We start from the raw sequence: 27,705 nt of genomic DNA, 5'->3' as shown, positions 1-27,705 counted from the left end.
CTTAAATGCAAACACCTAGGCTGTTAGTCCTACTGTTTGGCTCAGCCGGTTTGTGGCTGGGTACATTGTTCTTTGTATCCAGGAACACTTAGACTGTTAAGATAAATGTGAAACATTGCGTTTTGATTACTATAAAACGCATCATTTTACTGTTATTGATATTTTGATTTTGTCTTAGGTGTCAATTGAGATTGAAAGGCAGAAGTCAACATGTCGCTTGCATTTCTCATCTGAAAACTAAAGTAGAAGAACGCGTGGGTTATGGCTGAAGATCAGACGGTAGCAAATCGGTGAGTTAGTTAAAGATCGATGATGGTAGTTAAGTTTAGTAGTCATGTTAGTTGACAATTAGTTTTTATTTTTTTTCTTATATAAAAACATTTGTAATTCCTAATTTTTCAGTAACAAAGATCTGAGATATTTTTCAACGAATGTTAGCTCTCTCAATCTTGATATGAGACTATGTATTATGAATAGTGATTTCTTTACATGGTATCGAGCTGTTGACTTACGTTTGATGTCTAATTTGTATTTTTCTTCTATTTCAGCTACTTCTGGTGCATTAGAGATGGATCTTGGTTCCAGTGCACGAAGTTATAGTGGATCTTAGTCATAGTTATCAGGACACAACAGCTATCCAATCTCCAGTCTTCAAGCAATCAGTCCAAAGCTAACAGAAGATAACTATAGGCATTGGTAAGCTCAAGCTCTTCATTCTGTTGGTGTTCATGATCTCGAGGAGCACCTCACGGGTCTAATTCCTTGCCTTTCACCTTTTGTTATTGAGAAATCTAGTGATGACTTGAGTGATGTTAAGAAAAAAAATGAATTGTATTCTGTGTGGAAATGGTTTGATAAGATTTTGTTGAGTTGGTTGATGGCCTCCATATCAAAGACCGTGTTTTCTTATGTAGCTAATAGTAGGACTCCTAGTGAGGCTTGGTTTGCACTAGAGAACTATTTTGTGACAGAATCTAAGGCTAGAATAGTTAGTCTTCGAAATACTCTTCAAACTATGAAAAAAGGAAGTTTGAGTGTGCATGAGTGTATTCAAAGGATAAAAGATATTTTTGATGCCTTGGCTTTAAGTGGTCAAAATATTGTTGAAGATGACTTGATTAATTACATACTGGAGGGGCTAGGACCTGAATTTGAACCTATTCTCATGCATATCATGGCTAGGATAAATGCGTCAACTGAGAAATTAAGTTTACGAGATCTTAAACTGATTTTACAGAAGTATGAAGGGAGATTGAGTAGATTTCCTTGTGAGTTGAGCCACAGTACAACAAATTTGGTAAATCAGAGTGTCAAAGGCCCTAGTACAAGTTTAGATGTGGGTTACTCTTAAGCTAGAGGAAGTATTAGTGGTTCTTATTCCCAGATGACAAATAAGAGTTCACTGAGCGTTGGAGAATTTGATGAAAATAGAAGCATAAGGCCTGGGGTACCTGGTACAGGCTACTCATATCAAGGAAGTGGCAAGGGTAGGTTTGGAAATAAGTCAAAAGTGATTTGTCAATTATGTGGTAAACTAGAACATGTAGTTCTGCAATGTTACCACAGATTCGACATTACCTATTAGGCCATTCTCTAGCTGAGCAGATACAAAATTACCATCAAATCATACCACAAACACAGTCTTTACCACAAACACAATACCATTCTTTTCCACAAGTCCCAAATTCCTAATTTGTCACCTCTTCATACACTCCACCTTTACCATAAACACAAATCCATTCTTCACATTCACATCACCCTAATCCTAAGTCATCTACTCAGCCTATTGCCTAATTGGCAAGTCCTGCTCCTATGTTCAATGATCAGTTATCTAGAACCAGTTTACAAGCCCTAGTGGCTAATCCCAATACAGTGGAAGATATAAGCTGGTATATGGATTTGGGAGCCTCAGATCATGTCACTTCCAAATTAGAGCAGTTAGTTATGAAGGAGGACTACTCAAGCAGTCAACAACTTCAAGTTAGAAGTAGTGAGTGTTTGAGGATTTCCTATAAAGGTTCATCCTTTTTACCCACCTCATTTGCCAATAGATTTTTGCATTTAAAAAACATTTTGTGTGTGCCAAGAATAACAAAAAATCTTCTTAGCATTTCCAAATTTACCTAAGATAACAATGTCATTATTGAGTTTCTAAAAGATTGCTATTTTGTTAAGGACAAGGACACCAAGCTGGTGCTGTTGCAAGGGATACTTAAAAATGGATTGTACCAGTTCCAGTTCCTTTCTATAGTTTCCAGAGCTGTTGGTTTTCAAACAAATACAGTTTCTGATATTTCATTGAGTTCTACAATAAATCTAAACAAACTTTCAGATTTTCAATCAAACATTATGTCTGATTTTTCATTGAATCATACAGTGAATATGGATGAATTTTCTGATTTTAAGAGGTTTGGTTCACATGTTAATGAAACTGAAATTTCTCTTTGGCACAAAAGGTTGGGTCATCCTAGTGAAAAAATCATGAAATGTGTTTTAAATTTTATGCATATTCAAACTGATATTACTAGTTTTGCATTCTGCGAAGACTGTCATTTTGGTAAACACAAACAAAGTCATTTTTCAATCTCAAATTCTAAAGCTTCTAGAGTCTTAGAACTAGTCTATAGTGATTTATGGGGCCTAACTCCAATTATGTCAAAAGAAGGCTATAAATACTATCTCCATTTTTTGGATGACTATACTAGATTTACTTGGCTTTTTCCCTTAAAAAGCAAAGCTGAAGTAGGGCAAGTTTTTAGAAATTTTCATAAGTTTGTTGAAAGCCAGTTTGACCAAACTCTGAAAAACATTCAAATGGATTGGAGGAGAGAGTTCAAAGCCCTGGTACTCTATTTTCAGCAAAATGGTATCAACTTTAAGGTGTCTTGTCCTCATACACATCAACAAAATAGGAGAGCTGAGCGCAAACATAGACACATTGTAGAATTGGGCTTAGTTTTGTTGTCCCAAGTTAGTTTAACTATTTGTTTTTGGTAGGATTCATTCCAAACTGCAATCTTTTTTATCAATAGGATGCCTACACCTATTCTTGAAAATAAGAGTCCATATCAACTTTTGTTCCATAAATGTCTTGATTACTCTATTCTAAAAGTTTTTGGATGTGTTTGTTATCCCTTTCTTAGACCATACAATCAACACAAATTTAGTTTCCATACTCAGAAGTGTGTAATACTAGGATATAGTTTGCAACATAAGGGTTATAAATGTCTTAGTAAATCTGGTAAAATCTTTTTGTCAGCATTTGTTAAATTTAATGAAATTGATTTTCCTTTCAAACAGATAAGAAATTTACTAAGTTGATATTTCCAGTGTCCACATGAAAGCCTTCAATTTCTATTTTAAATTTTTACTTGCCTTTTGATTCAAATAGCTCTAAAAATAGTGATGGTGTTCCGTTGTTTACAAATTCAGCTACTAAAGCTTCTCACAATGCACATGACACCAATACAACTAACCCTCAACCCTTGCCCTCTATAGATCACATGTACCCTCTTACCTTACCATCTACAAATCATAATCCTGTATCAGCTAAACTTGTTATTATAAATAATTCGCAGCCTTCTACATCTAAGCATTCTGTCAATTTTTTTTCCAGATTCTTAATATGCATACACAAAATCATCCTTACCACAGACCATACCTTCCTCAAGCACTCATACCACAGGTCATCTAGAAGTTGCATTCCTTAAGAGTTCAAAATTTATAGCTACTACTCCTAAACATGTTTCCATTCATCCTATGCTCACAAGAGCCAAGACAGGCCATCTTCCAGCTCCTAGAACTTTCTCATTCCTATCTGAATCAGTGCCTAAGGAACCTTTGTCAGTATATGAAGCTCTAAATCACCCTAGCTGGTTTAAAACTATGGAGGTGGAATATGAAGCATTGGTTAAAAACCAGACATGGGAATTAGTTCCACCTACTAATGCTCAGCGCCTAGTTAGTTATAAGTGGGTTTACAAAACAAAATTAAATGTTGATGGATCCGTGCAAAAATTAAAGGTTAGGTTGGTGGCTAAGGGGTTCCAACAGACTGTAGGGATTGATTATCTAGATACTTTTAGTCTTGTAGTTAAGGCAGTAACTATTAGGGTAATTCTTACACTAGTTGTAACCTACAACTAGGTTATTCATCAGATAGACATTAACAATGCCTTTCTTAATGGGGATTTACAAGATGAGGTATACATGAGTCAACCTCAAGGGTTTGTTGACAGTTCTAGACCGTATTATATGTGTAAACTGAAGAAGGCACTGTATGGACTAAAACAAGCTCTTAGGGCCGGGTATGAAAAGTTAAAAAAGACATTAATTGATAGAGGATTTGTTAACACAATTTTGGATTCTAGCCTTTTTGTTCTTAGGACCTAGTGTATTACAGTGTTTGTTCTCATTTATATTGATGATATTCTCCTAACAAGATTTGATAATGCCTACATTAAGTCTCTAATTTTGGATCTCAATAGCCAATTTTCTTTAAAAGACCTAGGGGAGTTGAATTTCTTTTTAGGCATTGAAGCTCACAGAAATGAAAATGGGCTATACTTGTGTTAAGCAAAATATGCTACAGAGTTACTGGGTAAGACACAAATGGTGGATGCAAATGTCTATACAACTCCTATGGCTGCTGGGGTAAAGTTGTATGTGGGAGACAGTAAGTCATTTGGTAATCCTACACTTTTTAGAATTACTATTGGAGCACTTCAATATTTGACTCTAACTAGGCCTAACCTGTCATTTGTTATTAATAAATTAAGTCAGTTTTTAAAGGATCCTTCATTGTTACAATGGCAAGCATGCAAAAGTGTGTTAAGGTACATTAAGGGGACTTAACATTATGCGCTACTCTGTAAACCTGCCTTTGTTTTTACTATAGAGGCCTATGCAGATGCTGACTAGGCAGAAAGTTTAGATGACAGACAATCTACTAGTGGTTTTGGGGTATTCTTTGGCTCAAACTTGGTTCAATGAGGTTCTAAAAAATAGAGAGTGATAGCACTCTCATCAATAGAGGTTGAGTACAGGGCAGTGAGTCAAGTGGCTACTAAGATTGCTTGGCTGAAAAGTCTATTGCAAGAGATCAAAGTTTCTTGGTTCTCCACACCAATAATTTGGTGTGATAATACTAGTGTAGGGCATTTGGCATCAAATGTTGTCTTTCACAGTAGAACAAAGCATATAGAGATTGATGTTCACTTTGTTAGGGAGTAAGTGGCTGCCAAAAACTTGAAGGCACAGTATGTTCCAACTCAGCATCAAATTGCCGATATTCTCACCAAGTCTTTGTCTGTTGTAAGATTTCAGGACTTAGGAACAAATTAAATGTCTTGAGCTGGTTGAGGTCTTCCACAACTAGGGCAGGTGATGCTATAGAAGAGTTTTTAGATTCAACAAAATCAACAGAAGCTAAAAAGTCAACAGTATTATAGGTCTCACAAATAATGATGTGTCAGTTAGTTGATTTGAGTTGTTGAAGATTTTTTTTTTGAGAAACAAGATTGAAAGTTGCTTTAGGTTGTTTGATTGAAGTTAAAATTCTTACTTGGTGATGATTTGTTGGTGCAATGGAGTGTCATCTTAGGGAGGAGTTCCTAATTAATTTTGGTTGATGATATTCAGTCATTCGTCCTTAATGATGAGAAACAAAATTTGGGTAGGGTTCTTTGCTGACTCGGTTAATGAATTTAGAAAGAAGGTTTTGGTTGATTTTTTTTAAAAGCTGATGAAGCTTCATATTAGGGAGGAGTGCATTTTTGGTGGTGTTGTAAATATTGATGAAGTTTCAACTCAAAGAGAAGTGCAGAATTGCCTCTGGGACAGATATGTTCTACTTTCTTCCAATTCTGTTTGTTTTCTACTCTCTTCTTTGATATAGTTTGCATTGCAGTTCCAGACTTGGTAATTAGAATGTCTTGGTGAACAGTACCTAATGCAAATCAGAGAGCTTGCTATATGTTTTTTTTTTGGTTATTGGTGCAGAAGTTTGGATTAGTTTATTCATCAGCAAACCAAATACTCTACAAGTAAAGCATTAGGTTTAAGGGAGGATGTTAAGATAAATATGAAACACTGTGTTTTGATTACTATAAAACGCACCGTTTTACTATAGTTGATATTTTTATTTTGTCTTGGGTATCAATTGAGATTGAAAGGCAAAAGTCAACATGTCACTTGCATTTCTCATCTAAAAACTAAAGTAGAAGAACGCATGGGTTGTGGCTGAAGATCAGACGACAGCAAATCGGTGAGTTAGTTAAAGATCGACGATGGTAGTTAAGTCTAGTAGTCATATTAGCTAACAGTTAGTTTTTATTTTTTTTCTTGTATAAAAACATTTGTAATTCCTAATTTTTCAATAACAAAGATCTGAGATATTTTTCAACGAATCTTGGCTCTCTCAATCTTGATCTGAGACTGTGTACTATGAATAGTGATTTTTTTATAGTCCCAATCATTTGAATACATTTTTCATTTAGAACATATTAAGTTTTTTTTATTACTAAAATATTATAAAGAAAAATAATAATTAACAAATTATAAAAACAAAATAAAAACTAAGTTATTATGCATTAAATAAAATGTGGAGTAATAGATAAAGTAAAAAGAGAGAAGTGACATTGTATAAAGATCACACACGTAAGCTTCTTGTTGCTTATGTTATAAGAGCATATGAATAACAACGGTCTCAAATTAAACATTGAGTAAGCTAAAAAGATGTAATTAGAGAAAAAAGTTCTAACACAATGTCACCAATAAGATAAAAAGTTTCTTTTTATTACAATACCAAAATGAATAATAGAAAATAATTTTATATCATTTAAAATAAATGCAAAATATAATTTGAAGGGTCGACCAAATATTTACGAAGTATTGTCCTTGGTTATATTAATTTGATAATAAATACAAGTTAGTAAAATTTAATAATTTATTAAAAATTAATTTATTAAAAAAAATAGCACAAAATAATTGAAAGAAATATAAAATATTAAAAAAATAGAAACTAAATTGTTAGATAAAATTAAAATTAGATTAAGATTTAAAAAAGTTTGAGATTGAAATTGAATGAAGAAAATGTAAAGAGATTAAAAATATATATATATGTTTTGAATGTGATTTGGAGAATGCAGGGAAGAGGGTTTACATAGAAAATAACAAAAAATTAAAAAAAATAAATCCAAGCCAACAACTGCTGCCTTGGAGCCCAATGGCTATGGGCTTGGCTTGGCCAATGAGACTGCAGACCATTCTGCACCTGCAAAAGCATCCATTTTATTTAAAAATATTTTTATATTTTAAATGGCCAGTTAAAATAGCAGGTCATACTCCCACCGAAAAGATTGAGAATAAGGGACCCATTATCTAACAAAAGTACTATTGTTTTAATGGAAATAAAAAAATTTGTAAAAAATTATTTAAAAATAATAATCTATCATCAGTTACATCATTTTAGATTATCAATTATACCAAATTAATTCAAGGGTATGACATAGTAATGTATGTTGTATTATTGTAATAATATTATTAATTAAGTTGTGGTTTGTTTATATAATTATATATATAAATTATATATTATCAAGTGATTAAATATTATTTTATTTTTAATTTAAAATTATATAATCATATAGTAACATATAATTTATATAATTAATTATATATTCGAAATTATATATACATAATTTAATTGATATTTACTTATCCATTAAAAAATTTTCAAGAAATTGTTGTAAGGCAAGTAGAAGAAACTCAACTTTCAGTTTTTATTAGTAATTATCTGAATATCTTCTTTTTCTTGCTAAGTAAATGCATGTATTCCTAAATATAATAATAGAATAAGACTGCATTATTGAATTTTATTTCGTCCTTTTATTTTACATATATTGGAATTTCAATAATTTGATAATAATTAATAACTTGCCAGTAAATTATTTGCTCTCATATTCTAATTTTACGTTAAAAGATAAATGTTAGTATTGTTGTGTTATTACCCGAGAAAGTTTAAGGACCTGATTCTTATGGATTTTCAACCTTTTTTTGTTTTGGGAAATTATATGACATGGCCAAAATTAAGGGGGTTTAAGAAATTATCCAAAACAATCAGATTTAAGTAAAAATGCCCTAATTTTGTGAAATAACTAAACTGCCCCTATATATAAACAAAGAAATTTTCTTATTTCCCATGTTAGTTTTCCACGGTTTTACTATACAAATTCAAAGAAATTTTCCCTTCCCACAGTCATCCCATCGGCGAAGAGATTTTCGCGTTTTTCGACGACAAAAAAGGCAAAAAAAGTTAGTACATCTTCCCTACTCTTGTTTGAATCAAGTTATTCTTTATATTATAGAGATTTGAGGGAGATTTTACGGTTTGAAATTTTAGGGTTTTGATTTTGAATAATGCTTAAAATGTTTTGATTTTTAATTGCTTTCGTTGAATTTCTTGAGGGGTTTTGTGTTATAACCTATATGGATTTGATTTGTGTTGAAATTTGAGGTCAAAACAATGAATTTTTGGTCAGAAATGGGTTCGAAGAGATCGACGCTCCGATTGTGGGAACAGTGGATCCCACGATCAAGACAAATTCTCCCACGGTCAAGAGAGATTGACCGTGGGTTAGGGAGTGAAGTAGCGTTTTCAAAACATTAGAGAGCTGCTGGAAAGTCGTTAGTCCACGGAGAGTGTTTTTGAAATTTACCATAAGACAGTGGGCTAATGCCATGAAAACCGTGGTTTGGGGGGAAAATTACTATTTTAAAATTGCAGGGGCACTAAAAGATTAGAAAATTGTTGAGGGGGCAAGGAATAAATATAGGACGTGTTTGTAATAGAAATTTTTTGAGGGGGTGAATTGATATTTTTCATATCTAGGGTTTCTTGACGTGTAGTTTTCAAATTTTATATCCATTTTTTTGTTTTAAGGTTTTTCGATATGTAGTTTTCGAATTTGACATCCGATTTTTTTATTTTTATGTTTCTTTAGCACATTTTACGATGTAATGACGTAATTTCAACTCAATATTTCGGTTTTTTCGTTTATAAGATATATTGATTCATATTTTCGAATTTCAATTTCGTTTTTTTTGAATTTCTCCGTTTTATGATATATATCAACTCATATTTTCAAGAGTTTTGAACGATTTTTCGATTGGTGATATGTTAACGTATTTCAACTTATAGAATTCAAATTTCAGTTCCGTTTTTTCGATTTTCACTGTTTTAGTATAAATCCACTCGTATTTTTTAGAGTTTTTAACGATTTTTCAATTGTTAACATTCTAGGGTATTTCAATATATAGAATTCGAATTTCAGTTTCGTTTTTATGAATTTCACAGTTTTATGATATATCGACTCGTATTTTCTGGATTTTCAAACGATTTTTAAATTGATAACATTCTAACATATTTCAACTTATAGAATTCAAATTTCAGTTTCATTTTTTCTATTTTTGCCATTTTAGGATAAATCAACTCGTATTTTTTAGATTTTCTAACGATTTTTTGATTGTTGACATTTTAAGGTATTTCAATGTATAGAATTCGAATTTCAGTTTCGTTTTTTTTTAATTTTTCCATTTTATGATATATCAACTCATATTTTCTAGATTTCTGAACGATTTTTTGATTGATGACATTCTAACGTATTTCAACTTATAGAATTTGAATTTCAGTTTCATTTTTTCGAATTTTGCCATTTTAGGATAAATTGACTCGTATTTTTTAGATTTTCTAACGATTTTTCGACTGTTAATATTCTAGGGTATTTCAACGTATAGAATTCAAATTTCAGTTTCGTTTTTCTGAATTTCATCTTTTTATGATATATCAACTCGTATTTTATAGATTTCTAAACGATTTTTTGATTAGTGACATTCTAACATATTTCAACTTATGGAATTCAAATTTCAGTTCTTTTTTTTTTATTTTCACCTTTCTAGGATATATCGACTCGTATTTTCAGATTTTCGAATAATTTTTTGATTGTTGACGTTCTAGGGTATTTCAACATATAGAATTCAAATTTCAGTTTCGTTTTTTTGAATTTTGCCATTTTATAATATATCGACTCGTATTTTCTAGATTTTCGAGCGATTTTTTGATTAGTGACATTATATACGTGAGCCTCTCAATGAATTTAAAGCTCAGTTTCTTGCTTGCCAAGCCTATGAATATTAAATGTCAATTTTATACCGATTGATGATGTTCACAATTATTTTCTTAGGCGAATAAATTTGATTAATTAACACAAACTTTGACCTCATTAATTGACTTAAAGCTCAAGCCCCAGTTTGTTTGTGATGTGGCATGATTTAATTAACTGAACATGTGTGGGTTAGATTCATGTGGTTGATTTGAAACACTTCACGGACTTTGGATTGCTTGCATGTATATGTCACTCACAATTTTCAGCCTTGCACTTACTATCCCATCACCCCCTATCAGACTTCTTGATCATGAATTGAAATCCTTTCAGTAAAGCAAATTACTTGACAACATCTTTTAATTGTACTTTATTATGAAAAATATTATCAAGCTTTACACCATTCTCCTCTCAGATCGATCGTGTACCACTTGATGATGTTGATGGCTGTGGAGAAAAATCAAGAAGCCACCTAAACAGATCACTGGGGACATTGTCAAAAAATGGCCCAAAATAATTTTCACCACCTGAAATAGGATCTTCAAGCTGCAAACTATCCCCACTCTCGGTAACAGGTGTCATATACTCAGGTTCTACCTCTTCAGAAGGAATATCAGATATATCATTTCCATCAAAGTCACCCTAGTCGGACCATGAGTCCATGAGTTTGCAATGTACAGTGGGTCATTATTGAAATCAATCAAGTTTTTCAAATTGCATTCTTTTTTCACCCCACTCATTTCTTCTTCATCTTCATCTTCATTTTCTTTCTCCTGTCCTTCAATTGGGGTACATGTAACAAAAATAGGAATACATTCCTGTAAGTACTAAGACATATCAATAAGACCCTAGACATCTTCATCATTTTGGATTTGTATGAGGCAGTCGAGCTCAATATTTTTTGGTTTCATTGATAGTTGAAGATAGTTTTTCATTGGATCAATACCGCAAGACTCCTTCAAAAGCTGAATGAATCCCTCAAATGTTGTTCTATAAGGAATTTTAATCAATTGTTTGGATCCTCCAACATATTTTATTGTGTTGTCATCATCTTGAATCCATTATTCATAGTAACGAACCGATGCATAACCATCCATTTTGAATTATCAATCCTGCAATGATAAGTTTTTGAAAAATATTATTCATTTATAATATAAAATATGTAATAACTATTTAAAACTATAATTAATATCAAAATATCCCTCATATTTTTCTAATATTTCATTTAACCCTCTATAATTAGTTAACATTTTATGTAACACCTTTGTATGTTATCTTATATCAAAATACAGCTATCTATTCTTAACATTCCATTTAAAATGTTTTTATAATGTTTAATATCAAAATACCCCTATATTTTTTTAATATTTTTTAACCCCCTATAATTATCTAATATTTTATTTAACACCCTTGTATGATATCTTATATCGAAATACATCTATCTATTCTTAACATTTCATTAAAAATGTTCTTACAATGTTTAATATCAAAATACCCCCTATATTTTTCTAATATTTCATTTAACCCCCTATAATTATCTAACATTTTATTTAACAACTTTGTATGTTATCTTGTATCAAAATGTATCTATCTATTCTGAATATTTCATTAAAAATGTTCTTACAATGTTTAAGATCAAAATACTCACATATTTTTATAGCATTTCATTTATCCCCCCATACTTATCTAATATTTCATTTAATACCCTTGTATGTTCCCTATTATCAAAATACATCTATTTATTCTTAACATGTTATTTGAATCTTTCGTATATTGTGTAATATCAAAATATCCCTATATTTTTTTAGAGATTTCATTTAACCCCCTATAATTATCTAACCTTTCATTTAACACCCTTTTATGTTATCTTGTATATACATCTATCTATTCTTAACCTATTATTTAAATATTTCATGTATTATGTAATATCAAAATACCCCCCATATTTTTTTAATATTTATTGTACCCTCTATTATTACCTAACATTGCATTTAACACCTTTGTATGTTGTCACATATCAAAATACATCTATCTATTCCTAAAATTTTATTTATAATGCTCTTATAATGTTTAATATCAAAATGCCCCTCATATTTTTATAACATTTCATTTGACCCTCTATAATTATCTAACACTTCACTTAGTACCCTTTTATGTTGTCTTGTATAAAAATATATCTATCTATTCTTAACATATTATTTAAATCCTTTATATATTGTATAATTTCAAAAACCCCCATATTTTTCTAACATTTCATTTAACCCCTATATTATTATCTAATATTCAAGTACCCCCTTTACATGACATACAAACTAGATTTAACAAATAAAATTAAGTTTTAAGTTAAGATTCGTATAAATACCTTTTTTTCATGAACTAACTTTTTTCAATTTGAATATAGAAATACGAACTTCTTCTATCCGAAAGAACCCGTACTAATTGATATTAAGTAAAAATGAGAGTGAGGTAAGTGTTTGAGTGATATGAGAAGTGTGTGTAATAAGAGTAAGTGAGAAGGTTTATATAGATATGGTGAAGGGTAATTTTGGTATTTTAAGAAAAGTTTAGGGCATTTTTGCTTAGAAATAGGAAAATTGGGTATTTTTGCTTAATGGAGGGGTAAAAAGGGCATTTAATATAATTTCCCTTTTGTTTTTTATTTTTCTTTTCTATTAAAAGAAAAAACGAAATCACTTTTGTTGCCATTTTTGGAAATTAGGATTTAATAAAATAATTTATAAACAATTTATTTGCCCTAACTATTTTCCTTTGTAGCCATCGACCTTTTTTTGTTGCCATTTTTATTTGTCCTTTTTTTGTTTTAAACAAATTAATATTCACAGTCAAATGAATATTTTTCATTCAAATTTTAAAAGATCAAATTTTCACATTAGTAAATTGTATTTGGTTTTCACAAAAATAATAATTTTACCTTTTTAATGAAATTATGAAACTTTTATTAATATATACTATAAATATCAAAATAACAATATATCTATATTAATTAAAAATTTTATCAAAAATCTCAAAACATTAATTAATTTTAAAATGTCACATTTTATTTATTTTTATATATTTTTAAAACCATAAAAAAATATATAACAAATTTTAAAAATTTTAAAACACCTATTTTTTTTTTCAAAATGTCAAAAATACTTTAAAATTTTTTAATACCCCCAATATTTTTTCAAAAATTATAATTTACCTCTAACTATCACTCACTTTGAAAAAAAAGAAAATATAATAAAAATATCTATATAAAATAACATTTTTGTCTTTTCATTTAATAAAATTTACTAATAGAATTAGATATTAATAAAATATGACTTTTTGTAGCTTAATAGTAGTAAATTTGTTATTTCAACAAATCTTGGGTGAGAATCTTTTACTGTATAATTAGGACAAAAAGTTTATTAAATAAATTATAATTGCTGATTAATTTAATATTTAATTATCCAATTGAGACAATATGATAATTGATATTTGTAACAAAATGCAAAAAGATTCGAAGGAAAAAAATAATGAAAAGAGTGAGAAATTTCTTTGATCAACTGTCAAGGAGTTTTGATAAAATGGTGAAAAAATATGGATTTGTTACAAATTAACAACAAATTTATTGAAGCATCATTTGAAACTAGTGATTATTTTATCAATTTATTTTTAATTTTTTAGTAACCATAAATATAAAGCTTTAAATTGAAAGTATGAATGAAGAAGAATACTCTTTTTTATATTCAACAAAACAATCTCATTATCACTAAAAAAATTTAAAGTTGGGTTACAGAGAAAAATATTAAGGGCTAGAAATCATTTGGATTATAAATTTATAGAGCAAAATTTATTCTTTGGTAAAGAGTAAAATATGCAACAAGTTAACTAAATTTATAAAACTGTATAAAACACAAGGCTACAACAAACTAGTACAAATACAAAAATTACCAAAATATTTGGTTACAGATTAAGGGCACAAGATTTTTGAATGCGCAATCAAATGGCTCTTGTAGATATATATACATGAATAGAATAGAAATTCAAGAAATCCAGCAGTATTCCCAAGAAGAAACTTGGATTATAAATTTATAATGAGTTAATACAACAGGACTGCTGCTATTCCTGGGCAGCTTGGACATTGGCAGGATTTCATCCAAATGGCTGCACTGCTGCACAGTCAGGAAAGGCAGAGTAGCAGGCAGACTGGTAGTGCTTGCTTCTTCCGAGAACTGAACAGACAGCTTTCTTGTGCAGACTTCAGCTCCAGAAAAAAAACAGCTCAAGAGGAAACACAGCAAAAATAAGTCTCCACAGTAGAACCCAGCAAGCAGTAAAAGAATAAATTCAGTCAAACAGACTGGAGCACTGGAGAATAAAATATGGAACAGACTGCATTTAAAGAAAGGCAGGATTCTATTGCAGTGAAAACCAGGAAGTGGAAACGTTGAGCTGCTACAGTTGACCAGAGAAAGCAGGACAGTAGGACAGAAAATCTGGGCAGAGAAGTAGAGAAAATCTGGGATTGGATCCTGCAGAAGAAACCTACAGCAGCCATAATCCCATAACAAGCACAGCAGGTATAAGCAATTGCAGAGGTTGGTTCTGGAAAGACAGGACAATTCAGGGAACCAAGGAAGCAGAGGATCCACAATCTATTCTGGAGCAGAACACCTGGAATCAGAAGCTGGACAAGATAAACAAAAATATCAATTGAAATTGATTTAGAACTTGGCTCTGATATTTGACCTTGGACAGAAATGCCTCTGCAAGTTTCAATAAATCAACGCAAGGAAACTTGCAGTATGCAAGCACAAACTTCCCATTTTGATAGCTTGCCAAGTAATGATAAGCTGCGTGGCCAGGAGAGAGCTTTGCGACAGAAAGGATGATTCCAGAATTGCTTCATAAACAAAACAAAAGCAAGAAATAAGTTCGATGCCAGATATATGTTACCAATTTTTGAAGAACAATCAAAAGACTTAAAGAGGACCCAAGATTCAACAAGGTGATCTCAGGCTCTTCTGTACCCATTACCACACCCTTCCAAATCTGAGCTTGCAATAGGGAAAGATTTTATGAAACAAGTTGAAGTTTACACTTCAATGAATCATTTGTCCTTAGTCACAAAATGTCTTTTTTTCTAAAATCTCTACTCATGAGGTAAACATCTCTACTAACCTAATCATATACTTTCAAACTCTGCTTAGCAGTACATGTAATAAAACCAGAAAAGCTATGCGTCAATTTTTCATATTCAGAAAACTGTTCCAAACGGATGAATAGCTAATAAAATTTAAATTCTATGTTTTTATATATATCTCTTGCATGTGAAAAAGAATTAATTATTTATAAGCTATGAAGAACATTATGAAATCTTGAAACCACATGCTCAACAACTTTTGCAACAATGAAAACACATTATAACAATTTCATAATTTAGGCATTCATTCATGTAGACACATAATTCATATTACATTATAAATGCAAAGAACCACAATAGGCAAAACGAAAAAGCAGAAGCAGAACAATAAAGATGGAAACAAAAGGCCTCCCATCTCTGACCTCAACACAGGAAACTTGGGCCGCAGTAATGCCTCACAAACCACAATCAAAAGAGCTCTATTCCAGAGATTTAATTGAAGTTTGCTCTGTATCCTTCCAGAACTCTGAATATTCTGTAAAAATATAGCACAAAACAATGATAGTGAACAAACGAAGTGCAGGGAAATGTCATTTTAAATTTTAAAATGATGATCTATAGTTTGGTAAAGAGAAAAAAATTTGAAGATAAAAAGAAACAAAAACACGTGTCCATAATCATGACCTTCACGCTACTATTAAATTCAATAATTTTTTTTGTATCTTTTGTCTACATAATTATTGACTGCTTCCAAGATAATGTTAATATAAAGGAAAGTTAATGATAAGGTCATGAGGACGCAAGACCTTATCCTCAAGAAACAATGATTAGAAGTAAGGGGAATGAGATAATACAAAGATAAGTAACTGTTAAATAAATATGTACCACTTTTTCTGTGTAGAAATTGAATAGTAGTATTAAGGTCACCCTCCCAGCATCCTAATTTGTCAGCCCGTTCCTGTTTTACTTTTCGTAAACTTGGTACACTTAAAACTCCTTCAAAGAAAGTCTTCATATTGTGGCATTCCTCAACTATCAATTCTTCCAAAGCTGGAAATTTGAGGACGTAATTACTGGAGCTGAAGCTTGTGAGATTTTTTAAATTATGAAGTGACAACAGCTTTAATTTGTCAAAAACAATTTCCTCGGCTTTTGTACCCCCTTCACTTGATACTACTTCTACCATCATTTTACATTGGAACAAGCTCAATTCTTCAAGTCGCACCAAACTTTTGGCTATTGAAGATGATACTAAGTTTATCAATCCATCACAGTAATATACATTTAGAGTTATGAGATTTTCAAGAGTTCCTGAAGACGGCACTATACTAATCAAATTGTGGCAAAAAAATACACCTAACATTTCAAGATTTTGAAGAATTGAGTCCAGATGAGATTTTTCTTTCCACATGTACTCCAAATTGAAAAGCCCCGACAGCTCTAGTTCTTTTATTTGTGTGAGCATGCTTACATGTTTCTCATCCTTTTCACATGAGAATATCTCTTCATATGAACTGGATATTAGTACAAGTTTTTTGAGATTGTTAAATCTCTGAAGGATTCCAATTGGAATGTTAGATGATTCATCTTTAATGATCTTAAGAATTTCCACTTTAGAAAACTGATGTTCTGGAAACTGGTCTTGCCATAAAAGTGTGACATCTTTTCCACTTAGTGTCAATTCCATTGACTTGGAGTTAACCTGATGATTGATCAAATAAATTATAAAAAAGTTAATGTTTTTTCAACATTTCTATTTAACTTTAATTTTGATCAAATAACAAAAAGGAGAAAAAAAATTATAAATGTAGACAACTAATATGTCATCCTAATATCAGTTGTACTATTCAACTTTAATTTGTGTGTTAAACATAAAAGAGAATCTATTTTTAGTGTGTGAAAAATTAAAATTTTGTAACTTAATATTTTTTCTATAAAAAAATTTCAATTAATTTTTATGCCAAGAATTCGAGTTTGAAGGTGAATAAGAAAATTCAAAGAAAAACAATCTTAAATTAAATGCATACCTTTTTTTCGTACAGTAGTTGTATGGTTGCATTTAGGTCACCCTCCCAACTCCATTTGCCTTTGTCCTGCCGATCTTGTTGAACTTTCTGTAAACTTGGTGTATTTAAGTTTCCTACAGAGAAAGTCTTCATCATAGTACATTCTTCTACAGTTAATTCTTCCAAAGACGGGAATTTCAATGCATAATTCCCAGAGTAGAAGCATATGAGACTTCGTAAGTAGCGAAGTGACAAGAACTTCAGTTTGCCAAAAACAATTTCATCTTCTGCTGCTACATCTTCTGTCTTATTTGATACTATTTCTGTCATCATTTCGCAATATTCAATTTTCATTTTTCTCAACTGGACCAAATTTTTTGCCATTGCAAGTGTGAGTAAGTTCATCAATCCAGCACACGAAACTACATTCAGAATTGTTAGATTCTCAAAAGATGCTGAGGATGGCAGAACATTTATCATTCTAGGACAATAATCTACTTTTAGAACTTCAAGATTTTGAAGAAGAGAGTCTAGTTTGGAGCCTTTTCCCCAAAGGTACTTTGCATAAGAAAGAAAATACAACTTCAAACTTTTTATTTGTATCAAGATCTTTATATGTTTCTCATCCTCTCCACATGTAAATATCTCCTCATATGAACAGCCACTGAGTATGAGTTTTTCCAGCTTAACCGATCTCTGAAGGATGCCAACCGAAATATTGGCAGATTTATCCTGTTCAATCTCAATTGTACATCTACAAAAGTTCTCTGGAAACTGATGCAGCAATTTTACCATGACATCCGCTCTGCTTAGGGTTAAGTTCTCCAAATTCTGCAAACAAATTAGACAAAATAAAGCTAAAGTTGAAGTTCTCAAACAATTTGACACAAAAATATTGTATTTTATTTAAGCAGAAATAGAATATGAAAATATTTTGAATCAATGCACAGGTAAAGTGACCCGAACTTAAAAGCAAACAACATTGGCAAAAGGTTAACAAATAAATATTTTTCACAATTGGCAAAAATTGACAACAACCTGCACTCAAAATTGACAACAACTTGCACTCAGATTTTTTCAACATTTTCGGCACTACGTTTTTAACAGTAAGGAGAAAAAAAATTCAGAATGTAGACAACTAATATGTTATCTTAATATCGGTTGTACTATTCAACTTTAATTTGTGTGCTGAACATAAAAGAAAATATATTTTTAGTGTATGTAATATTAAAATTTTTGTAACTTAATATTTTTTTTTTTATAAAAAGGCTTTTCAATTATTTTGTACGTCAAGAATTTAAGTTAGAAGATGAATAAGAAAATTCAAAGTAAAGCAATCTTAAACTAACTGCCTACCTCTTCTTCATGCAATCGTTGTATGGTTGCATTTAGGTCACCCTCCCAACTCCATTTGCCTTTATCCCACCAATCTTGTTGAACTTTCTGTAAACTTTGTGTATTTAAGTTTCCAAAAGAGAAAGTCATCATCGTAGGACAGTCATCTACAGTTAATTCTTCCAAAGACGGGAATTTCAATGCATAATTCCCAAAGTAGAAGCATATGAGATTTTGTAAGCGGCGAAGTGACAACAACTTCAGTTTGCCAAAAACAATTTCATCTTCTGGTGCTACATCTTCCGTCTTATTTGATACTATTTCTGTTATTAATTTGCAACTTTCAATTTTCATTTCTCTCAACTGGACCAAATTTTTTGCTATTGCAGGTGTGAGTAAGTTCATCAATCCATCACACGAAACTACATTCAGAACTGTTAGATTCTCAAAAGATGCTGAGGATGGCAGAACGTTTATCATTCTATCACAATCATATACTTCTAGAACCTCAAGATTTTGAAGAAGAGAGTCTAGTTTGGAGCCTTTTCCCCAAAGGTACTTTGCATAAGAAAGATAACGCAACTCCAAACTTTTTACGTGCATCAAGATCTTTGTATGTTTCTCATCCTCTCCACATGTAAAAATCTCTATATATGAGCAGTCACTGAGTATGAGTTTTTCCAGTTTAACCGATCCCTGAAGAATGCCAACTGAAATATTGGTAGATTTATCCTGTTCGATCTCAATTGTACATCTACAAAGGTTTTCTGGAAACTGATGCAGCAATTTTATCATGTCATCCGCTCTGCTTAGGGTTAATTCCTTCAAATTGGGAATCTGCAAACAAATTAGACAAAATAAAGCTAAAGTTGAAGTTCTCAAACAATTTGACACAAAAATATTGTATTTTATTTAAGCAGAAATGAAATATGAAAATATTTCGAATCAATGCACAGGTAAAGTGACCCGTACTTAAAAGCAAACAACATTGGCAAAAGGTTAACAAATAAATATTTTTCATAATTGGCAAAAATTGACAACAACCTGCACTCAAATTTTTTCAACATTTTTGGCACTACGTTTTTAACATTAAGGAGAAAAAAAATTCAAAATATAGACAACTAATATGTTATCGTCATATCAGTTGCACTATTCAACTTTAATTTGTGTGCTGAACATAAAAGAAAATCTATTTTCAGTGTATGTAATATTAAAATTTCTGTAACTTAATATTTTTTTTTATAAAAAGGCTTTTCAATTATTTTGTAGTCAAGAATTTAAGTTAGAAGGTGAATAAGAAAATTCAAAGTAAAACAATCTTAAACTAACTGCATACCCCTTCTTCGTACAGTCGTTGTATAATTGCATTTAGGTCACTCTCGCAGTCCAATATGTTTTCATCCCACGTATTACGTTGAACTTTCTGTAAACTTGGTGTGTTTAAGTTTCCCACAGAGAAAGTCTTCATCATAGGACATTCTTCTACAGTTAATTCTTCCAAAAACGGGAATTTCAATGCATAATTCCCAGAGTAGAAGTATCTAAGACCTTGCAAGTAGTGAAGTGACAAGAACTTCAGTTTGCCAAAAACAATTTCATCTTCTGCTGCTACATCTTCTGTCTTATTTGATACTATTTCTGTTATTAATTTGCACCTTTCAATTTTCATTTCTCTCAACTGGACCAAATTTTTTGCCATTGCAGGTGTGAGTAAGTTCATCAATCCCTCACACGAAACTACATTCAGAACTGTTAGATTCTCAAAAGATGCTGAGGATGGCAGAACATTTATCATTCTAGGACAATAATTTACTTCTAGAACTTCAAGATTTTGAAGAAGAGAGTCTAGTTTGGAGCCTTTTCCCCAAAGGTACTTTGCATAAGAAAGAAAACGCAACTCCAAACTTTTTATTTGTATCAAGATCTTTATATGTTTCCCATCCTCTCCACATGTAAATATCTCCTCATATGAACACTCACTGAGTATGAGTTTTTCCAGCTTAACCGATCTCTGAAGGATGCCAACCAAAATGTTGGCAGATTTATCCTGTTTGATCTCAATTGTACATCTACACAAGTTTTCTGAAAACTGATGCAGAAATTTTATCACGTCATCCGCTCTGCTCAGGGTTAATTTCTCCAAATTGGGGTTAATCTGCAAACAAATTAGACAGAATAAAGCTAAAGTTGAAGTTCTCAAACAATTTGACACAAAAATATTGTATTTTATTTAAGCAGAAATGGAATATGAAAATATTTTGAATCAATGCACAGGTAAATATTTTTCATGTTACTTCTATATTTTGGAAAGTAAAAATAAAAAAGAAAGGCACTTACCTTGTCCACCAAGAAGAGGAAATGTTTCGCCCAAATATCATGTTGACCCTCATTATTATCAGGGAAGCTCATATATTCTGAAGTGAATATTTTTATTTTATCACAATTACACACCTCCAACTTCTTTAACATCGGCCATTCAGAAGTGTGTACTCCAGGATAAAAAGTTGCAAGTTCGGGCAAATTCTCCAGTTTTAGGAAAGTTACTTGTGGAAATACAAATGTCTTGTTTGCTTCCACTTCTTTTGAAATAATCTCCTTCAAAACACTACAATTGCATATCTCAATGTGTTCAAGCTGCTCAAAACTTTTCACCATGTATGGTAAAAATACACATTTTAGTTTTTTACAACCATTCAAGATCAAACTTGTCAAGTTTTGATAGCAAGAAGAAGTTGCCACAAGTTGACTATCCCAGAGTATTTCACAATTGACTGAACGCAGTTCTAAGACCTCCGAATTGGGGACAACAACCTGCACTCAGGTTTTTTTGGTTATAAAATATTACTAAAAACATTCAAGAATCATAGAAATACCAAGTTTTTTATTTTATTCTTTGTTCATTTTCAAAAAGAAATTCAAATAGTTTATTAGATTTAGTAGAGAAACAAAAGCTGTATTCATTCATTTATATATTATGACATGCCATATTAATGTTATAAAACTCTCTCTTGTCACCACGCTTATAAATATATTCTTAGGTAGCTTTCTCCATATCTAACATATGCAAAATTTATTGTACCTGTCCATGTACTAAAATTCTAATTTCGAACAATTTTTTCTTTGAATAATTTGAACATTAAAAGAAGACTTTAATTCTTCATTCGGTCAATGCACAGATTGGCCAAACAAATCTATACGACACACTAATTCGCGTATTACACAAATTCGCACGAAAGAATCATTAGCCAACCTCCGATTGGCCGACAATTCATCTTTATCAAGGAGATGAGAGGGAAGAGATTGATCAGCTGTGGTCGCCAGAGTAGCAGTAAAGGAGAAATTATGATAAATAATAAAATATGATAAATTATTAGTTTTTAATCTTATAGGAAAAAATGTGATGAATTTATAATTTTTTTAAATAACAATTTTACCCTAACAGTAACAATAAAATTTAACAGACGGATAAGTGTTTAAATTTTCAAAAGTTAATAGATATGAACTTGGATTTGCACTAAACTTTAAATGGGAATAAGTTTTTTGATTAAAAAAGAAGGCCAAAAAGACTTGTCTCCCCAAGATTTGATAAATTCCCAAACTTTCACTCATAAAATTTCAAAAACCACAATACCTCATTTTATTAAAATTCCCTATTATTATTTAAGTAAAACTGCCATTTAAATAAAAATATTAAAAAAACTCTCTCAGCTTCTGGACGCCGGCCACTGGCGACTCCTGTTCTGTCCATCTCTTTGCCGCCCTTAACCACCGTTTTCAAGCTTTTCATCTCAAAGTTTCCACTGTCTTTGCATCTTTTTGAAACCCGATTTCGCCTCAAGCCACTGCCACCTCATCATCCGCCACTGCCAGCGCTCCAGCCCTCTTCCATCATCAACGCCCGCCACCTTCAATCATCCACCACTGGTCTATTCATCCCGTTGCGTCACCATCTTCCCTCTGTGCAATTGGGTTTCCTTTTCTTAATTTGGTGACTAATTTGGTTTAATTTGAGGCTTTAATTGTGTTAATTCTGGTGTTGTGAATTAATTATTGAAGTTTGGAATTTGTATTGTGCAGTTTGTCGTGATTTGGAAGTTGTCCTAGTGGTTTTTTGGGTCTATAGTAGTTGGTGCCCAGTAGGTGTTTGACAAAAGGCCACTGTTCGTGACCCTACTTAGTTTTCATTCTCTCAATTTTGTAATTCATATTCTTGTTGATTTTGATTTTTTTAAGGATTTTACTGACATATCATTCAATGGAAGAACACATCCTTCTCGTGATTTTGGGAGATTGTGTGTTATTTGTATGGATTACTTCATTTTGGTTGGTTTCATAATTTGTTCTGTTTAGTTAAATTAGCAAAATGATCGGAGGACAAACGCCACTACACATAACGTATTTTAAAGGGGAGAAGGTAAGGTAAAAGAAATTATTAAAATTTTAAATTAAGGAGAAAATAAAATAAAATTTTTATTTAAATGATAGTTAAGTAAAGACACATATGGATATTGAGATGTTGCCTTAATAAATTCTATTATAAAAAAAAAAAAGACTTGTACCTTATATTCTGAAGTAAATATGTCTAGTCTGTCACAATCACGCACCTCCAACTCCTTTAACATGGGCCAATTTGAGTTGTGTTTATCATGGTAGAAAGTTGTAAGCTCGGGCAATTCTCTGAGTTTCAGAAAGACTATCCTTGGAAAGATAAATGTAGTAGTACCCTCTGTTTCTTCTTTAGCAACAATCTCCTTTAATTCCTTACAACAACTTATCTCAAGGTGTTGAAGCTGTTTAAAGTTTTCGATTATAGATGACGGAAATACAAATTTTAGCTTTTGACAACCATCGACAATCAATCTTTCCAAATTCTGATAACAACAAGAGGTTGTTGGAAGTTTGTCATCCCAAATCTTCTCAAAATTAATTGCTTTAAGCTCTAAGGCTTCCAAACTCGGGAAAATAACCTGCCCAAAATTTAATGCCATTAAAAAGAAAAATAGCATAAAACTTGAAATTAAGTCCATTTAAAGAAATTCAAATCTAGAAAGATAATAAATTAGGATAAGGTTATCACAAAGCAAACCTTTTCGTCGAAAAATGGTATGACAGTATCAATTTCCACATCCTCGGAATTGATATTTGAGTAAAAACTTGCAATCCTTGGAAGTGCACGCAACTTCAAGAAGCGTAATTGACAGAATTCAATCTTATCAATTACTTCATTTTTGCTTGCTCTATTTTTACTTTCAACAGCAAAAATCTCAGCCAAATTCTTGCAATCTTCCACCTTAATTAATTGAAGTTGTGAAAGGCTTCTGCTAGCATTGGAAAATGAGAAGATATTTTCCAACTTATCACAACTGTTCACTTCCATAAATTTTAAGCAGTAGAAAAACTCTGTTGAGGGTAGACCATAGCATATCTTTTCCAAGTTAATCAAGTTGAAAACAATCAGAGACTCCAGGAGTGGAAAGACCTGATGAGAAATGCACTTTGTTGAGTCAACAATGCACACAATGTTAGGATTATTATGGACATAGAGATATTTTAATTTAGAAAAACCCTCCTTGCTTAATTCGGAGAGATCATTCTTGATACTTTGCAATTTGTCTACGCATAAGAATTCAACATTTGATAACAACTGCAATTCCTTGTGCCAGATGAAAGAATTAAGATTCAGTTTCCGCATTCTTAAATCAGCATGCTCAATTAGCTGCCAACTTTCAACATGCATGTACTTACAATCATCACCCGATATGTAGAACCCACAAAAACCAGTAGCCCCATTTCCAATTGATATATCGTACCTTTCAAACTTTTTGGAGAAGAAGTCTTCTTGCAAAATTTGATCATCTGAAATTTCTATTTCTAAAGTTGTCAATTTGGACAAACCCTTCAACTCTTTAAGAATGCCAACCTTCTGCAAAATTGTACATCCTCTCACATACAATTCTTCCAATTGCAATAAGCTTGACATAACATTTGGTACAATAACTTCTAGTTGCTCACAATAACTTAAATCTAAAAATTGTAACCGAATCAAGTTACCTATTTCTTTAGGCAACTGCTTAATTTTACAACATTGCAAGCTAAGAATCTTTAGTTTTCTCAACTCTCCAATGATTGTTACATCTGAAAATGTCCCATAATCCAAACATAACGTTTGAAGATTTGTGAGAAGACCAAGAGATGTTGGCAAGGACAATACATCTAGGTTTAAGAAACTTAGAACCTTGAGAATTCCCATCCCCACAAAAAAATCTTCATGGATTTCAAAAGGATTGTCCATCCTTGAACTGAAAAATTCAAGTTCTGGACAATTCAAAGGCAAAATCCCACTAATCATATGACAATCAGCTAGTGAGATCATAGTGCATTTTTTCAATTGTTTTTCATTTGACCATTCCCTCCCAAAGTCATTTCGCTCTGTAAATACATGATCTTTATATGCAATTATTATGGCAATTGAACGAACAACATCATGCATGGAAAACCGTTCACTGGTTGAACCATCAAGCAACAAACAAGAATACTTGAGTTCACCAACAAGACTTGCTACCTCATCTCGTGCTTGTTCCATAGAAAGGTTAGCTCCATTCAATTTATCTAAGCCCATAATGAGTTTGAACAAGTATGAAATGGTAGTATCATTTTTCATTAGGCTACAAATTAGCAAAGTTTTCTTGAGCTCGTTGCTTTTTAGATAATTGTAACTCAACTCAATCTTTGAATATCCATTTCCTAGCACAACTGCAAACTCTGTTGGAGAAGGCTCTCTTAGTTTTCGCCTGGCAGCTCTCCATTCAGAGCAACTTTGCTTGTTTCTTAATGCTCTCGCTATGGTAGTAATAACAATTGGCAAACCCTGACATTCATTGCATACTTCATTCGGCAGAGAACCCAGCTTATTTCTTTGATCAACAATATCACCTGCAAGGAGACCCTAGATTGTAGATCAAGAGGCAGAGATATGTATTCCATATGCTTCAAATATAATAAAATTGATCCCATTTGAACGTCGGAATTTTATGAAGTATATATTGAACATCTTAAGAACTTAAAAAGAGATGTTTAATTAATTTACTAGCACACACAATTTGTATTCAATTATTAAAATTTATTTTTAAAACTGATATATAACAAGAGAAATTGAAGTTTGAAGTTTAATTAGCACAATTATTACAATTATTTTTTAATTTCTCAGAGTAAATTTACTTTTTATTATTTCACGTAATATATAACAGTAAATAGAAATTACCTGCCATCTTCTTAAACAAGCTCCAAGCTTCTTCTTCGCTTAAGACGCCCATCAAGAAATTATTCTTAGAATCCATACTAGATAATACATTAAGATCTCTTGCTGTCAGCAATAATTTACATCCCCCACGGTCATCTCCACAAGGAATACCGAGAGCCTCCAAATCTAATTGTTCCCATATATTATCTAAAATTACAAGCACGTTCGTATCTTTCTTCAGTCTCGCACACAACTTGCTCGCTCGTTCAGCCTCCGTATGAAATGTCACACCTAACTGATACGCAAGTTCATCTTGAATCTTTTTAGTATCTGGTTTATCAGATACCTCTACGAAAACCACCTCATTCAATTTCGGGTTTTTCTTGGCTTGTTGACCAACTTCTTTGACCAGTGTGGTTTTACCAATTCCGCCCATCCCATAAACCCCAATAACTCCCACCTCAGGATCATCTAATGCCTTAAGTACACCGTTGAAAATTGACCTTCTTGATTCAAATTCCTCATAATCTTTGTTAGTGAGCCGAATGACTTCGTGAGCGGTAGAAAGAGAAACTCCCGCAAATGTTTCTTTTTCCTGAAGAAGTTCAGTTATAGCGTTCAGCTTTTTCCATGCTTTCCTGCCATTTTTGTAGCAAGTGATCAAGTTGAAACAACTGCCGTTTGATTTCTCCTGAATCAGCTTGTCTGTTTCTTCAAGGATGGAATCCACATGCCTCTGCCAGTTCTTAACAGTCCGTTTGATCTTTTTCACATTATTTTCAGCATCAACAACCTTAGCCTTCACCTCATCTCTTGCATCCTTCAGCCTTCCAGCTTCTTTTTCAAGTTTGTCAAAGTTGGTTTTGTAGTTGTACAAGTACATAAACTGACGCCCGATCAGACCAATTAAGCACTTTCCAACTTCTATAACAGCATTCACAGCAGCTTCTGCCATTCTCAAGCACAAGGAAAAAGATTTGGAATCAGACAGAATAGAAGGAAAAAACGAAAAGGAAAAGAGAACTCAGATATCAAAACAAGAGAGGGTCAAACAGATGGAGGACATTTGTAGTATTGATTGGTAATTTTAATTAAATTATTTGAAAGGAGATAAAGATGAAAGACAAAAATGTTTGGTTAGTCGACAAGAAGACACAAAGAAAGCAACATCCCAACAACTTTATGCATTATTCAGCAGACATTATAATCTATAATAATTACAGCAGTGAAAAGAAATTCAATTTACGAGTAAATTTTGCTTTTCTTCCTGATAGCAGGAAATAATTTCCACATCCTAATTTCTAACTAATTTATGTTAAGTCTTTAACATTCTTTATAGCAAAGGGGGAATCTTGAACATGCATTATTCACCATGGCAGTGCAGTGATTATAGATTTTAATCATAGAGCTTTTTTAATTTATAACTGATAATACCTAAAATACTTGAAATAAAGTTAAGAATGAAAAAATATTATAGATTGAATGTATTATTGCTTCAATTTTTCTTTTTCAAAAGGAAAAAAGAGTTGGTAAATATCAAAAACGTAATCCACTTAACTGAAAAAATAAAATATTGAAGGTATTAAGCTATTATCATAAATATTATGATAAAAAAAAATGAAGAAGTTAATTCAGTAATTAAAAAGAAAAAATAAGCTTGTTCAATTTTTTTAATAATCAATTAAAGTGATAGTCTTGTCTTATATGATCAATAATTGTGATAAACAAATTTTTTAAGACACTCTCTTTCTCTCTGCATACAAATAAAACAATATATATGAAAAATAAGTGTAAATTTATATATTAATTATATTATATTATTATATAATTAAATAT

General features: G+C 31.6%; 2 protein-coding genes across 5 annotated transcripts; one reads left to right on the top strand and one right to left on the bottom strand.

The window, feature by feature from the left end:
• Positions 1 to 877: 877 nt before the first annotated feature.
• LOC123205096 lies at positions 878 to 14,452 on the top strand. Its single transcript, XM_044621911.1, has 8 exons — positions 878 to 1,297; positions 1,385 to 1,510; positions 1,828 to 1,980; positions 2,176 to 2,408; positions 3,392 to 3,542; positions 3,655 to 4,113; positions 4,159 to 4,307; positions 14,257 to 14,452. The coding sequence occupies exons 1-8, from the start codon at positions 878 to 880 to the stop codon at positions 14,450 to 14,452; spliced, it is 1,887 nt and encodes a 628-aa protein (XP_044477846.1).
• LOC123205104 lies at positions 14,066 to 27,000 on the bottom strand. 4 transcript variants are annotated; one of them, XM_044621919.1, is made up of 10 exons: positions 25,891 to 27,000; positions 23,716 to 25,562; positions 23,189 to 23,596; positions 20,967 to 21,440; positions 19,966 to 20,784; positions 18,651 to 19,466; positions 17,316 to 18,125; positions 15,711 to 15,823; positions 14,895 to 15,048; positions 14,066 to 14,805 (listed from the first exon to the last, which is right to left on the bottom strand). In XM_044621919.1, exons 1-10 carry the CDS (start codon positions 26,822 to 26,824, stop codon positions 14,497 to 14,499), a joined length of 6,684 nt encoding a protein of 2,227 aa, XP_044477854.1. In that variant the 5' UTR covers positions 26,825 to 27,000; the 3' UTR covers positions 14,066 to 14,496. The 4 variants fall into 4 exon arrangements, 3 of the variants coding, with proteins under 3 accessions (XP_044477854.1, XP_044477855.1, XP_044477853.1); XM_044621920.1 differs by having other exon boundaries at positions 14,690 to 14,819; positions 25,891 to 26,999; XR_006499762.1 differs by lacking the exon at positions 14,066 to 14,805 and adding an exon at positions 16,174 to 16,990 and having other exon boundaries at positions 14,922 to 15,048; positions 25,891 to 26,999.
• Between the last annotated feature and the right edge of the window lie 705 nt (positions 27,001 to 27,705).

This window comes from Mangifera indica, unplaced genomic scaffold (assembly GCF_011075055.1).
Source record: "Mangifera indica cultivar Alphonso unplaced genomic scaffold, CATAS_Mindica_2.1 Un_0001, whole genome shotgun sequence".
Lineage (NCBI taxonomy): Eukaryota > Viridiplantae > Streptophyta > Magnoliopsida > Sapindales > Anacardiaceae > Mangifera > Mangifera indica.
Note: the sequence above shows the minus strand (reverse complement) of the source record. Positions and strands in the feature narration are given on the sequence as shown.

What these genes read in the sequence shown, in the direction of transcription:
- LOC123205104 (XM_044621918.1), bottom strand. Translation starts at nt 26,824, where the DNA reads ATGGCAGAAGCTGCTGTGAATGCTGTTATAGAAGTTGGAAAGTGCTTA. An exon ending in CTTGTTTAAGAAGATGGCAG is followed by an intron (nt 25,563 to 25,890) that starts GTAATTTCTATT and finishes GTCTCCTTGCAG; the next exon opens with GTGATATTGTTGATCAAAGA. An exon ending in AACGACTGTACGAAGAAGGG is followed by an intron (nt 19,467 to 19,965) that starts GTATGCAGTTAG and finishes ATTTGTTTGCAG; the next exon opens with ATTCCCAATTTGAAGGAATT.
- LOC123205096 (XM_044621911.1), top strand. Translation starts at nt 878, where the DNA reads ATGGCCTCCATATCAAAGACCGTGTTTTCTTATGTAGCTAATAGTAGG. An exon ending in GGTTTGGAAATAAGTCAAAA is followed by an intron (nt 1,511 to 1,827) that starts GTGATTTGTCAA and finishes TTCAATGATCAG; the next exon opens with TTATCTAGAACCAGTTTACA. An exon ending in GAATTTTCTGATTTTAAGAG is followed by an intron (nt 2,409 to 3,391) that starts GTTTGGTTCACA and finishes TGATTCAAATAG; the next exon opens with CTCTAAAAATAGTGATGGTG.